Genomic DNA, 13,139 nt, shown 5'->3' with positions numbered 1-13,139 from the left:
TTAATAAAGTAGATATTCGTATAGGATATATTGAATCGGAACGGTTAGATCAATCCCAACCCAAGTATCGATTGTCCTTGAACAAAAATGTTAAAGAAACAAACTAGTTTTAAAAAACAATTTATTTTAATTTTAAGTTGAATACTAGTTCTGCACACAGCCCGATTTCTAGATCCCAACGCGCCGCCATGTGGCGGAGTTACTCATCCAAACTCGCCATCCTCCGCCCTTCTGCTCAACTTTTCCTCCGCCCTTCTTTTGAATCCTACCACCATGGGCTTATGGTGCGCTATTTTTCCACCACTCCTGAATCCACCGATCCAGTGAATTGGATCCAATCTGGATCAGCGGTTCAGTCTTTCGGGTCACAGGTCACTTCAGCCAACGCGTTTGACTTGTCTTCTTTGGCGGCTGCGTCGATTCTGAAGGCTAAGCAAATGGCGGATTTAAGCAAGCGTTACGGGCGGTGTTATTGGGAGCTCTCCAAAGCGCGTCTCAGGTTAGAACCCCCCCTTCCCACTTCTTGTTTTTCATAATTTTTTTTATGTCGATCGTTTCATTGAAACTCGAGTATACTGATGGAATTTTCTGTTATTTTAACGATTTTTATGATCAGTTGGAGGCTGGACAAAATTTGAATTGAATTGATGTATGGAAACATCCAACCCGAATTGCTAAATTAAAGTAGACTTGTTCCGCTACAGCAGAAACCTTGCATTTCTAGTGCATTTAGGAAGTTAACAAGTTGCTAAGATACCTGTGAAGCTGTAGCTAATTTGATTTACCATTAGCTGGTTTTAGGCATATAAGTTGGGCCTGAATCCTGATCCTACAATTAAGTTCATGCTGGGGTTTAAAACTCTTTCGCCGTCATCTATTTAGTTGTGGAATCTCTACTCGTTGGTTTTTAATTGAAAGGGAACAGAGTGAGAAATATAAATTTCAGCACTGACATTCAATATTTCCAGTTGGGTGTAGCACATCTTCAATGTTCAAGCATACTTGTCATAAATTGAATCATTATGGTTTGACTCATATCGTCTGGCTCTCATATGATATGGCCATGGATTTCATGAACTTGTACCAATTTGTGCCGTGAGATGAATTCACCTGAGATCAACTCGCCACGACCACATATTGATGATTTTTTTATAACGTACTTGTAAGCTCCAGTTGAGCGGACACCAAACACGATGGAAGGCAGGAAATAGCAATTTTTCTGCTTCAAACCTATGAAGTGAATATGGAGTTCTCATAGCTTGATGAATACAATCTCATGAGTTTTATCCTTTATTTCCTTTTTGCAGCGAGGATTGATATAAATTTCTTACTATTGTCAATGCTTTCATGCAAGGATGGGTTCAATTGATGTAACTCTTAAATTTTTTATTTTTAGCATGCTAGTTGTTGCTACTTCTGGCACTGGTTATATCCTCGGGAGTGGGAGTTCTATTGACTACCTTGGCCTTTGCTGCACATGTGCTGGCACAATGATGGTTGCAGCCTCGGCCAACTCCTTAAATCAGGTCCCTCGTTGTCTCTTTCTATCTCTATTTACTATCTTTGATCACCTTTGCTGTTACATATATGCAATCAATCACTATCTTGGATATTGTGAGTGCATTTTCTTATTTCATGGAAAATTATTCATCGGACTAGGTGACACTGTTGTGACTAAAAAGAATATCTGAGTAAACATTGATCATGTTCCGTAGGAGTATGGCGACGCCTTTCTTTTTTATTTTTCTTCAATTAAGGTCATAAAAATGAGAAAAATATAAAGTCTTGGCGGCGCAAGTAATAAGGAAAATAGAATGTACCGAAATTTATTGGATTAAAAAAAAACTTTGAACTGTATTGTCCGATTCAAGTAGAAATGTCATCTCTTGTTTCAGTTTATATGTGGCACCATGTGGGCAATCCAATGGTGAGGAAAGAATAACACAAGTGTAAAGCAAAAACACAAAGAAAGTGAATAATGCAAAACAGAATATATTTTGTATTAAAAGACAATTTGTTGGTGGACAAAAAAATAAAACCATTATATTCAAGGGATTTTTTTTAAAGAACATTCTCACATTTATATGCATTTTAAACATGAATTTGTCTTGCATTGAACGCACATCTTTCATCTGCGTACACATTTGTTAATATGTTGCATATTTTTCATTCTTTGATAGACTTTTCTTGTAAAGCATGGAATGTTGGAAATCCATAAGCTGACACATTGAAATAATTGCACATCAATTTGTATAATTAGTATTTTTAGTTCCTTTTTACCTCTTTTTACTGACATGTTTTTCGTTTTTCTGGCCTTAGATATTTGAGGTAAATAATGATGCTAAGATGAATAGGACGAGATTTAGGCCACTACCATCGGGCCGCATCACGATGCCTCATGCTGTCACTTGGGCAGCTTCTGTCGGTGTAACTGGCACAGCATTGCTGGCTTGCCAGGTGGATATGATCTCACCAACTTGTTTTAGTTACTCATTCTAACTATTGTAAAATTTAATTGGTAAAGGGATTGATGTAGCAATATCTACGACAAGGTGTTTGCAGGCTAATGTGCTGGCAGCTGGTCTTGCGGCATCTAATCTTTTTCTTTATGCATTCGTATACACTCCACTGAAGCAGATACATCCAGTGAATACTTGGGTTGGGGCTGTTGTTGGTGCAATCCCACCTCTCCTTGGGTAACGTTCTTCTTTAATAGGGTACCTTACACCACTTTTATTATAGCATTATATTTTTCCATTTGCCTGAGTCATAGGTCACTCTCTTTGTAATGTGTGTTATGGCAATAGTGGTCGATTCCACTTTGAAGGTGGTATTTTGTCATGTCTGAATTGTAAATTTTATCTCACATTCTTTTGATATGAATATATGATGCATGAAAAACTGTTAGTGTAGAATAAGTCATATGTTTTAGGTTCTTTCCATTGATTGTTGGTGTTATTTATTAATGCCCTCTTTTTCTTCTGGATATAAATGATGCAAGCATTATAAATGGTTTTTTAATCTCATTACTCATGGGATTTTATGCTTAAGAGAATTTTACCGTACGAGGCATAAAAAAGCCAAATGAAGACGGGTAAACTTTTATTCAAATTTTGCACCTTTGCTTAAGAGTTTTCCAAGTGTCCGTTTACTGATTTGTTTGCTTATTTGGGTTGAACGTATATGTCACGTCGATATAACAATATTACAAAAAATGTTACCTTGAGGATCTTGTACATGTGTAGGGTGATGCTGAGGAGATATGCGTTCCTTGCTCAGCAAATTTAGGTCCTTGTATATTTCTTTTCCCTTCAAAGTGTTGAGCACTTATATTAAAATTGTTATTTTCAAAACTAAATACCTTTTTGTTGGTTTGTCTAGCTAGGCTGCTTTCATTTATGGTTTTAGTGATTGCTAGTAGAAAGGTAGCCCGAGTCTGTGGGCTTAGTAAAGAATGAACATTTGTTGATGATCAATTTAATGTAGCTGCATGAAGTATCTGATGACAATTTTTCTCTTACAAGGTGGGCTGCGGCTTCTGGCGAGGTTTCCCTAAATGGAATGTTGCTTCCAGCTGCTCTCTATTTTTGGCAAATACCACATTTTATGGCCCTCGCATACTTATGTCGCAAAGATTATGCAGATGGAGGGTATGTAACCAAGCATTTGTTGATGTGTCCTTTCACAATAAATTATAGAATACTGGCTTTTGATGCTAAATGTTTTGCAACATCCGAGCGCTTGAGCTGTTATGCAATTCTTTTGGTGTGGGTGCCATATGTCATAAGATAAATTAGCTTTGTAAAAGCTTGTGTACTAGGCTCCAGTGACTTTTAAATATAGATATTTGGTTGCGCAGAATTGAGCGCCTACCTTTGTATTAAGAAATATAGCCACTGATGATGATGCAATTTAAATATTTGGAATGATGCAGCATTTCAAACATCATGCTTTGATTTTTGTATCATATAGGTGGCCACACAGATCAATAGGGTCAACTTTTGAACTCCAAAAAAGATCGTCCCAACAATTGCACCAATTTATGTCTTATGAAAATCGAACATTGGCTTTAGTTGTGATGTTTGTTGTAGTTTCTAGTCTATATTACCATATCAAAAACAAGTTAGCTTAAAACTTTTAAATTAACAACAATTAAGTCATTACATTTGGATCATCGTATGACATGGGCGGCCATACAGGCGGTAAGGTCATTGGTGTTTAGCTAAGCCAAATGTAACCATTTTACAAAAGCTTATAGATTTTGAAAAATGTTGTGATTAGTTTTTTATATTGAACGGCAGCCTGCTCTATCTTCATTTTCAAATAAGATGGTTATGCAATGCATTTCACCCTCGACATTGGTCTCAAGAATTCACATGAACTAAAGTTTCTTTTGGTAATCATTACTGCACCAAAAACCATAACTTCTTTCGTCCTCTGACCTTGTCTCTTTTGTTTCTATTATTAGGTTTAGGATGTTTTCTCTTGCAGATGCTTCTGGTCGTAGGACAGCCTTGGTTGCTTTGAGGAACTGTCTCTATCTACTTCCATTGGGCTACCTATCTTATATCGGTGAATATGATGGATCAGCTTTTCTTTTTTTCTTTTTTTGCAATTATCTAGTTTTTTCTTTCACGGGGTTAGCAATATATGTACATATTTACGCAATAGTCTCTTTGAATTGTTTAAAAAACAAGAATAAGAAGAAAAACTAGTTAATATCTGTTTAGGATCCTTCATTCTTGAAACAACTGTCGTCTAGACTCTAATTTGTATCTCATGCTAGTGTCTGTGATCTGCAATCTTCTCATTGTGCAGGGGGTATCACATCTGGTTGGTTCTTTGTGGAATCGACGCTGCTCGCTCTAGCTATTACTTCTACTGCTGCATCTTTCTATCTAAATCGTACGACAAAAAATGCTCGGAAGATGTTCCGTGCTAGCCTTCTCTATCTCCCAGTCTTTATGTGCGGACTTCTACTTCATCGACTTTCTGGCAATGAGCAGTCCGTGATAGAGATGGGTGTGGAGGTGACTGAACTAGCTATCGCTGAACAAAAGAGGAAACGAGCTGTAGTTGACAAGCAAGCACGGCCACCTGTATCTTATGCCTCCATTGCTCCATTCCCTTTCTTGCCAGCTCCTTCATATTCTAGCAGCTGACTAAATTGTTCGTTGAGATTGTTGAATAAAAAATGAAATTGAAAACACTCTCCGTGAGTTCAATGCGTAATTATGAATATTTAATAGTTTCTTTTCTTTCTTTTTTCTCTTTTCTTTTTTGTTTTTGTTCGAGTCACAATAAGGAGATTCTGTGTTGCATCAATAGTACTATGGCCGATGTTGACATACTAAAACCAACCATGGAAGATTTTGATAATTAATAGCTCTGATTATATTTGTTTGGTAGTAATAATTCGTGCTGTTTTTTTTTTTCCAATTACTGAAACTTCAATTTCAAAAAAAGAAGTAAATGCGTATTTTTCCTGAGCCCACCGAGATTGAAGATTTTTTAATTAATACTAGTTGTGTAAAAATTAATAAATGAATACCAAGTGTTATATATATATATAATAAATTTATATTTTTAGATCTTTTGTTTTATTTACGATATTTTATAAAATTAATAAGATATATATTTTAGTACTATTATCTTTTATATCTATAAAATAAATATTAAATATAATCTGGATGATGATAAATAAAGAATTGAATCTTGAATTTTCAAGGGAATATAATAAAGAGACAATGTTTTTTGTTGGAACTTGCATGAATTTTCACTGAAGGAAAAAAAAAGTGCAGGGACGACGGATAAAGAAACAAGTATATATCTCTGGCAAACATGAAAATAGTACATCATTTTTTGCCGCAGAATCTATAATATTTTGTCAATACCAATGAAATTGATCATCCCATTTGAGGCCAAGTAATCGGTGATACGTCGATTTAGGGATCCATTTTGAATCAAGAATTTTTTTGGGGGAAATGATTAGAAAATTATTTAAAGATAACTTGATTCCCAAACAAAAATGGTCAAGGACAGACAGTGGGGAAAGAGATGTGGGCGTGGGATAATGGAAGTGGAGAAGGTCACCGTTTTAATTACATGTGGCAACATTATTGTTTCAATCACACCAAAATAGTTTCTACGCTAAACTGACTTATATGTAAATAAAGAATATTATATATTTATCCAGTAACAAATTTAAAAGCCAAACTCGCATATCAGAAAAACCCTAACCCTAAAAATCTCTCTCTCTCTCTCTCTCTCTCTCTCTCTCATCTCACCTTCTCACTGGTTCTAATCCTTGTACAGACGGCTACATCAACCATGGCGGATGTTATGTCCATGGAAGACATTCACGCCACAGCTGACCGGCTCGGAATCGATTTGTCTTCCGTCAATCTGGACTCCGTCCGTCTCCCTCCTGGCGATGATTTAGGAATTATCAGGTAAATTAATTCATGACATGATTTTTTATTGCTTTATTATTTTATGTTATTTTATTTTGTGGTCGGGCATATGTTGTTGGGATGTTTTAAGTTTGTTTTGTGCGGCGATATGTATTACAGCGATGATGAAGATTTGAAGGAGGGGGTGTCTCTGAAGTTCGAGGAGGGTTTTGGGAACATAATTGTGGTGGATAATTTACCTGTGGTGCCTAGGGAGAAATTCGAGAAATTGGAAGGGGTCGTGCGCAAAATCTACAGTCAGATTGGGGTTATTAAAGAAGATGGTCTTTGGATGCCCACCGATCCTGACACTCAGAAAACCTTAGGATATTGTTTCATAGAATACAATACTCCAGAGGTACGCTTAATCATTTCTTCGAGTAATATATTTTTTGTAAAAAAAATCCATTCATGCTGTTACACTTGTATGTTTCTTATTAAGCTTGAGGTATATCTATTAGAGGATTTTCATTTTATGAAATCGATAGAATTGTTTATCTTTATGCTTCCATGGGTAATTTTAATTTCCTTGAACTTGTTTGTGCTTTGTAGGAAGCTGAATTAGCTAAGGCGAATACGCATGGGTACAAGTTAGACAAAGCCCACATATTTGCTGTCAGCATGTTTGATGATATTGATAAATTTATGAAGGTTCCGGAGGAGTGGGCACCTCCTGAAACTAAGCCTTACACACCAGGGGTTGGCTTCTGCTCTTCTACGCACTCTTTCACCTTTGTTTTTTTAAAAAAGAATGCCTGAAAAGATATCATAAAAAATTTAAAGGACAAAATGTGGTCTTGTGTGAATGACATGTTTTCTTGCAGGAAAATCTGCAAAAATGGCTGACAGATGAGAAGGCGAGGGATCAGTTTGTGATTCGTGCTGGCTCAGACACCGAAGTTTTATGGAATGATGCCAGACAGTCGAAACCTGAGCTTGTTTACAAGAAAACCGTCAGTGGTTTTTCATATTTCTGTTTTTGTTCAAGAACGCAAATGCCATGTTTTTTTTAAAATAACGATTTGATTGCCATTCTTAACTGCCAATTTGTAACTTCTCTCTGCATAACTGCATTTTTTCCCACACGGCGATTGTAATACAAAATTCATGAAACAATATGACTAGTTTTTCTTTGGAGAATGTTTTTCTCTTTTTGTTTCCATTTATTTATGATTTCCTCTCATTGCAGTATTGGACAGAAAGGTTCGTGCAGTGGTCTCCATTGGGGACTTACCTGGTCACAGTACATAGGCAGGGTGTTGCTGTTTGGGGTGGTGATACCACCTTTAACCGACTGATGCGATATGCTCATCCCCAGGTGGGCATTTATTCTGCAGAGGAGATTGTATATTTATATAGCAGTTCAGCTTTAATTGTTTGAATTGCAGGTAAAACTGATTGATTTTTCTCCTGGAGAGAAATTTTTGGTGACCTACAGCAGCCATGAACCAAGCAACCCTCGTGATACTCATGTATAATGTCCTGCTATTGTGTTTTTGACTTAGTTTACTCATTTGGTGGCATGACTCAGATTATTTCCTTTACAGAGGGTTGTAATAAACATTTTTGATGTGAGAACTGGAAAAGTCATGCGAGGTTTTGAAGGGAGTGCAGATGAATTTGCAATTGGTGGAGGTGTCGGTAGTGTATCTTGGCCGGTTTTCAGGTAATTTTAGCAAGATGCTTTTTCCCCTGTTGCATTCTATCCCTTTACAGACTTTTGGCACTCCTACATTGAGAATACACTCTCTCCCATTTGGATAATGTCTCAATTTTTATGTTCTTTATTTTCCAGGTGGGGTGGTGGAAAAGATGACAAGTACTTTGCCAGGATAGGGAAAAATGTAGTTTCTGTATATGAAACTCAGACCTTTAGTCTCGTCGACAAGAAATCTATGAAGGTTGATAGTGTTATGGACATCAGTTGGTCACCCACGGATGCCATTCTTGCTCTTTTTGTTCCTGAACTTGGAGGAGGAAATCAGCCTGCAAGGGTAAGCCCGCAAATGTATATGCTAGACGTTTGTTTTATTACTTTGTCGAGGTTATTATCTGTTTATGTTTTTCTTTGGTACTAAACATTAATAGGTGAGTCTTGTGCAAATCCCAAGCAAAGATGAGTTGAGACAGAAGAATCTCTTTAGTGTCAGTGATTGTAAAATGTACTGGCAAAGCAATGGTGATTACCTTGCTGTTATAGTTGATCGGTACACAAAAACCAAAAAAAGCACATATACTGGCTTTGAGCTTTTCAGAATCAAAGAACGAGACATACCAATTGAGGTACTGGAGCTAGAAAACAAGAGTGATAAGATCATTGCATTTGCTTGGGAGCCAAAGGGCCACAGATTTGCAGTTATCCATGGTGATAATCCAAGGCCAGACGTTAGTTTCTACTCAATGCGCAGTGGTAACACTGGCCGTGTGACGAAGCTCATTACACTGAAGGGCAAACAGGCAAATGCTCTCTACTGGTCCCCAGCTGGTCGCTTCATTATATTGGCAGGATTGAAAGGTTTTAATGGGCAATTGGAGTTTTACAATGTTGATGAACTTGAAACCATGGGAACCAATGAGCATTTCATGGCAACAGATGTTGAGTGGGACCCAACGGGAAGGTAACCAGTTGAGATGATTGTCAAACATTTACTTTATCTCTCGCGGAACAGTATCTTTTGTTATTTTGTCGTTGAGTCTAATAGGGTTTCGTGTATGCTAAATGAATTTATGGGACGTCGGTTGTTTCCTTCTGTGTAGATATGTGATGACAGCGGTTACATCTGTTCACGAGATGGAAAATGGATTCAATGTCTGGTCCTTCAATGGAAAGCTGCTATATAAAATACTCAAGGATCATTTCTTCCAAGTTAGTTCCCTTCCTCTTTTTGTATATTGTTGAAACAAGTTTCTTGTTTACGGACTTATACCCTGCCATAATAGTTATATCTAAAATAGACGGTAAATATCAATTAATAGGAGGTACCTTCCCTTAAGCTTTCTTCTATGAGATGCCATTTGCAACTGGACACTTTGGTAACCTTTTAGATTTATTGCAGTTTTTATGGCGCCCAAGGCCCCCATCTGTTTTGAGCCCTGAGAAGGAAGAAGAGATCGCCAAGAGCTTGAAAAAATACAGCAAGAAGTATGAAGCGGAGGATCAAGATGTTTCTTTGCTACTGAGCGAGCAGGATCGAGAGAAGAGGAGAATGTTGAAAGAAGAGTGGGATCGGTGGGTCAGTGAATGGAGGCGATTCCACGAAGAAGAGAAACTCTACCGGCAGGAGCTGCGAGATGGTGAAGCCAGTGATGAAGAGGAGGAATATGAGGCCAAAGAAATCGAAGTTGAAGAGTTATTGGATGTTTCGGAGGAGGTAATTTCCTTCGACTAGGTCTATTCCGAGCTTTGTCGACACCATGGCTCTCAAGTGGTACTTGCTTCTATGAAGGTGGGCTTGTGTAACCATTTTATTCCATAATTATTCAGATTAAATTTTTGGCTCTTTATCATGCGGACTTGAAAACATTTTCTATAGTTTGTCAAATGCATTATTGCATTCTACGTTTTTTGAGGAAAATAATGCGAACCTTACAAGCTCTCTCTAAGTAGCATTCTTGGAATCTCTCTTTTCTGTTCGTAGTTTCATAGAAAAAATACCTCGTTCTTGAACGGGTATCACGAATGACTTCTGCAATCCAGACAGGGAAAAATCCCCCAAAATTTTGGCTGAATGGTAAAGTACATTATTTAGCTTTTCTATGGACTGGATATTTGCTTACTTGAAGACGCATGATTGGAAGACCGATTCCCATGGAAATTATTCCCTATTGGCCCCTGCAGCATGAGTGGATGAAGTTTAATGAAATAAATTATTTGGGAAGAAATTTTAAATCAATTGAGGAAATCATTAATTTTCAGTGAGCACATTTTACAATGTACATAAAAACCTCACGAAGATGAAATAATCTAAAGCAACATAAAGGAAACCTGCTATGTAAACTACAATAAGAGAAACCATAAATATTCTCATTCAAAATTTCTATTAGATTGGGGTTTTTATGAATGGATTGTTTCTTGTCTTTTGTTTTTGCCGCAAAGTGGGAAAGCAAATTAATCCGTTCCGATTCATTACATTAGAATACCAATGTCGTTTTCTTACATATTTTGTGTACATAAATGATATTATATATTCGGCTAATTCTATCATACTCGTGGGTTACACCACCATTTATTTTTCTTACGGATGTGCATTTTTTTAATTATTATTATTATCGCATTTGACTGTGTACTTTAACGGCCAATTCTATCATATTCCAGGTGGGTTACACACTTACACCCCATTTCATTGTCCATTTATTATTATTATTATTATTATTATTATTATTATTATTATATTTGACGATACTTTAGCATTTTTTTATTATTATTGTTGTATTTGACGGTACTTTCACTTTGATATCTAAAATTCACTTTTATTTTGGATATTAGAGTTTATACTTAAATTCAAAAAAATCTCTCTTGCTTCTTCCACTTTTAACACTTTAACTTTTTTAAATATATCCAAAAATAAATCATGTTTCTTCAATAAAATATAAAACATATTAATCAAAATTACATTAAAACATGATAGTATAAATCATAAATGAACTACTAAAAACGCGATATTTCTTTCAACAAATAATTGAAATTACAAAACATTTTCATTATAAATGAACAAAAGATATGTTCTAGCATTGTAATTCAAAATCTCCAAACGATGTCCCCACAACATCGAGATTTCCAAATATCTTATAAAAATTGCATCCAAAATCTCAACATAAAAATTTTACAATCAAATAAAAATTTCATATGATTTATAAATATAAAATATCGAGTTTTAAAATTTGAGAATAATAATAATAATAATATGACACGTGTTAAATACATAATACAAAGAAAAGAAAAGAATTTAATAGTTTGTTTGTACGATTAATGATTCTGGTTGAAAGTATCGTCAAATATAATAATAATAGAAATTGACACGTGTAAAAAATGAAATGGGGGTGTAACCTAACTGGACTAGGACACCGTTATTATTTTTACCCCTACAACTTGACAAAATCCCCTTAATCATTTCTTTAAATTATTGGAATACTGATATCATACACAATGGCCGTGTGACGAAGCTCATTACACTTTAGGGCAGACAGGAAAATGCTCTCTACTGGTCGCTTCATTATATTGGCAGGATTCAAAGGTTTTAATGAACTTGAAACCATGGGAACCACTGAGCATGTCATGGCACCAAATGTTGAATGTGACCCAACGGGAAGGTAACCAGTTGAGACGATTGTCAAACATTGAATGTGTTCCTCGCTTGAATCGCACTATAGAAGTCAAACGATTTGTGCTTTGAGACTGGATCGTCAAAAATTTCAAAATCCGGAGTCGGTGCAGCAGCGCGGAGCGCGGCCGTGGAAGTCAAGGCTTGGCCGAAAATCTCTTCACCAAATCTTTGGTGATGGCCGAGACTTTGTGTTGAATTAAACATTAATATATTTACACATGTACATTTAATATATGCATAGACATATTAAATTAAATAACCATTATTTAATGAGTAGGTCTTTTGTGAGACGATCTCACAGATCTTTATTTGTGAGACAGGTCAACCCTACCGATATACACAATAAAAAGTAATACTCTTAGCATAAAAAATAATACTTTTTCATTGATTACCCAAATAAGAGATCTGTCTCACAAAATACGACATGCGATACCGTCTCACACAAGTTTTTGTCATATTTAATTCATATAAATTAACTCATTAGTTAATTAATTATAGACCTCTCCAGAATATTTTATGAGAATTTGTGTATATTAGTAGTCACCACCACTAGTATAATCATTTAATCAGTAAATTCTAATTCACTAAATAAATTATTCCGAACTCGTTATAATACATTTAATATATGCATAGACATATTAAATTAAATAACCATTATTTAATGAGTAGGTCTTTTGTGAGACGGTCTCACCTGTGAGACAGGTCAACCATACCGATATTCACAATAAAAAGTAATAATCTTAGCATAAAAAATAATACTTTTTCATGGATGACCTAAATAAGAGATCTGTCTCACAAAATACGACATGTGAGACCGTCTCACACAAGTTTTTGTCTTATTTAATTCATATAAATTAACTCATTAGTTAATTAATTATAGACCTCTCCAGAATATTTTATGAGAATTTGTGTATATTAGTAGTCACCACCACTAGTACAATCATTTAATCAGTAAATTCTAATTCACTAAATAAGTTATTCCGACCTCGTTATAATCCTTATCGACGAGCCGTCGATGTATCAAGGATACAAGTTTTGTTCATATAATAAAAATCGAAAATTTCAAAGATCAAAATTTTCACTTTACATATTAGGCAACTGCCGGTCTAATGAACTCCTTTACCTATGCAGTTCCACTCTCCTTCATAATTAACAATTAAGTTAACTTTCATTTCTTACACCCTATGAAATTATCTTATAAACTCCTTTATAGGCATTCTGTTTGATCTCCATCAAACTATAGTCGTCAAATTATTGAACTTTTAATTTCTCAACCGGAACACAGAATCCGATACTTGTGTAACCTTTCATGGTTCAGAGATACAGCTAGCCATGTAGTTCACATCTCCACATGATTCAGAAT

General features: G+C 35.7%; 2 protein-coding genes across 2 annotated transcripts; both read left to right on the top strand.

Annotated features, from left to right (window-relative positions):
- The first annotated feature begins 73 nt into the window (after window positions 1-73).
- Window positions 74-5,262, top strand: LOC142546861 (protoheme IX farnesyltransferase, mitochondrial). The gene is made up of 7 exons (XM_075654822.1): window positions 74-499; window positions 1,397-1,526; window positions 2,320-2,457; window positions 2,563-2,696; window positions 3,525-3,650; window positions 4,469-4,572; window positions 4,819-5,262. Exons 1-7 carry the CDS (start codon window positions 189-191, stop codon window positions 5,160-5,162), a joined length of 1,287 nt encoding a protein of 428 aa, XP_075510937.1. The 5' UTR covers window positions 74-188; the 3' UTR covers window positions 5,163-5,262.
- A 930-nt stretch (window positions 5,263-6,192) lies between these two features.
- On the top strand, window positions 6,193-10,072 carry LOC142546859 (eukaryotic translation initiation factor 3 subunit B-like). The gene is made up of 11 exons (XM_075654820.1): window positions 6,193-6,452; window positions 6,573-6,810; window positions 7,005-7,151; window positions 7,277-7,405; window positions 7,642-7,770; window positions 7,841-7,924; window positions 8,000-8,118; window positions 8,248-8,446; window positions 8,541-9,070; window positions 9,210-9,318; window positions 9,509-10,072. The coding sequence occupies exons 1-11, from the start codon at window positions 6,331-6,333 to the stop codon at window positions 9,839-9,841; spliced, it is 2,139 nt and encodes a 712-aa protein (XP_075510935.1). The 5' UTR covers window positions 6,193-6,330; the 3' UTR covers window positions 9,842-10,072.
- Window positions 10,073-13,139: the final 3,067 nt, after the last annotated feature.

The sequence above is a fragment of the Primulina tabacum genome, chromosome 5 (assembly GCF_025594145.1).
Source record: "Primulina tabacum isolate GXHZ01 chromosome 5, ASM2559414v2, whole genome shotgun sequence".
NCBI classification, from domain to species: Eukaryota; Viridiplantae; Streptophyta; class Magnoliopsida; order Lamiales; family Gesneriaceae; genus Primulina; species Primulina tabacum.
This window is presented reverse-complemented; position numbering and strand designations above follow the sequence as displayed.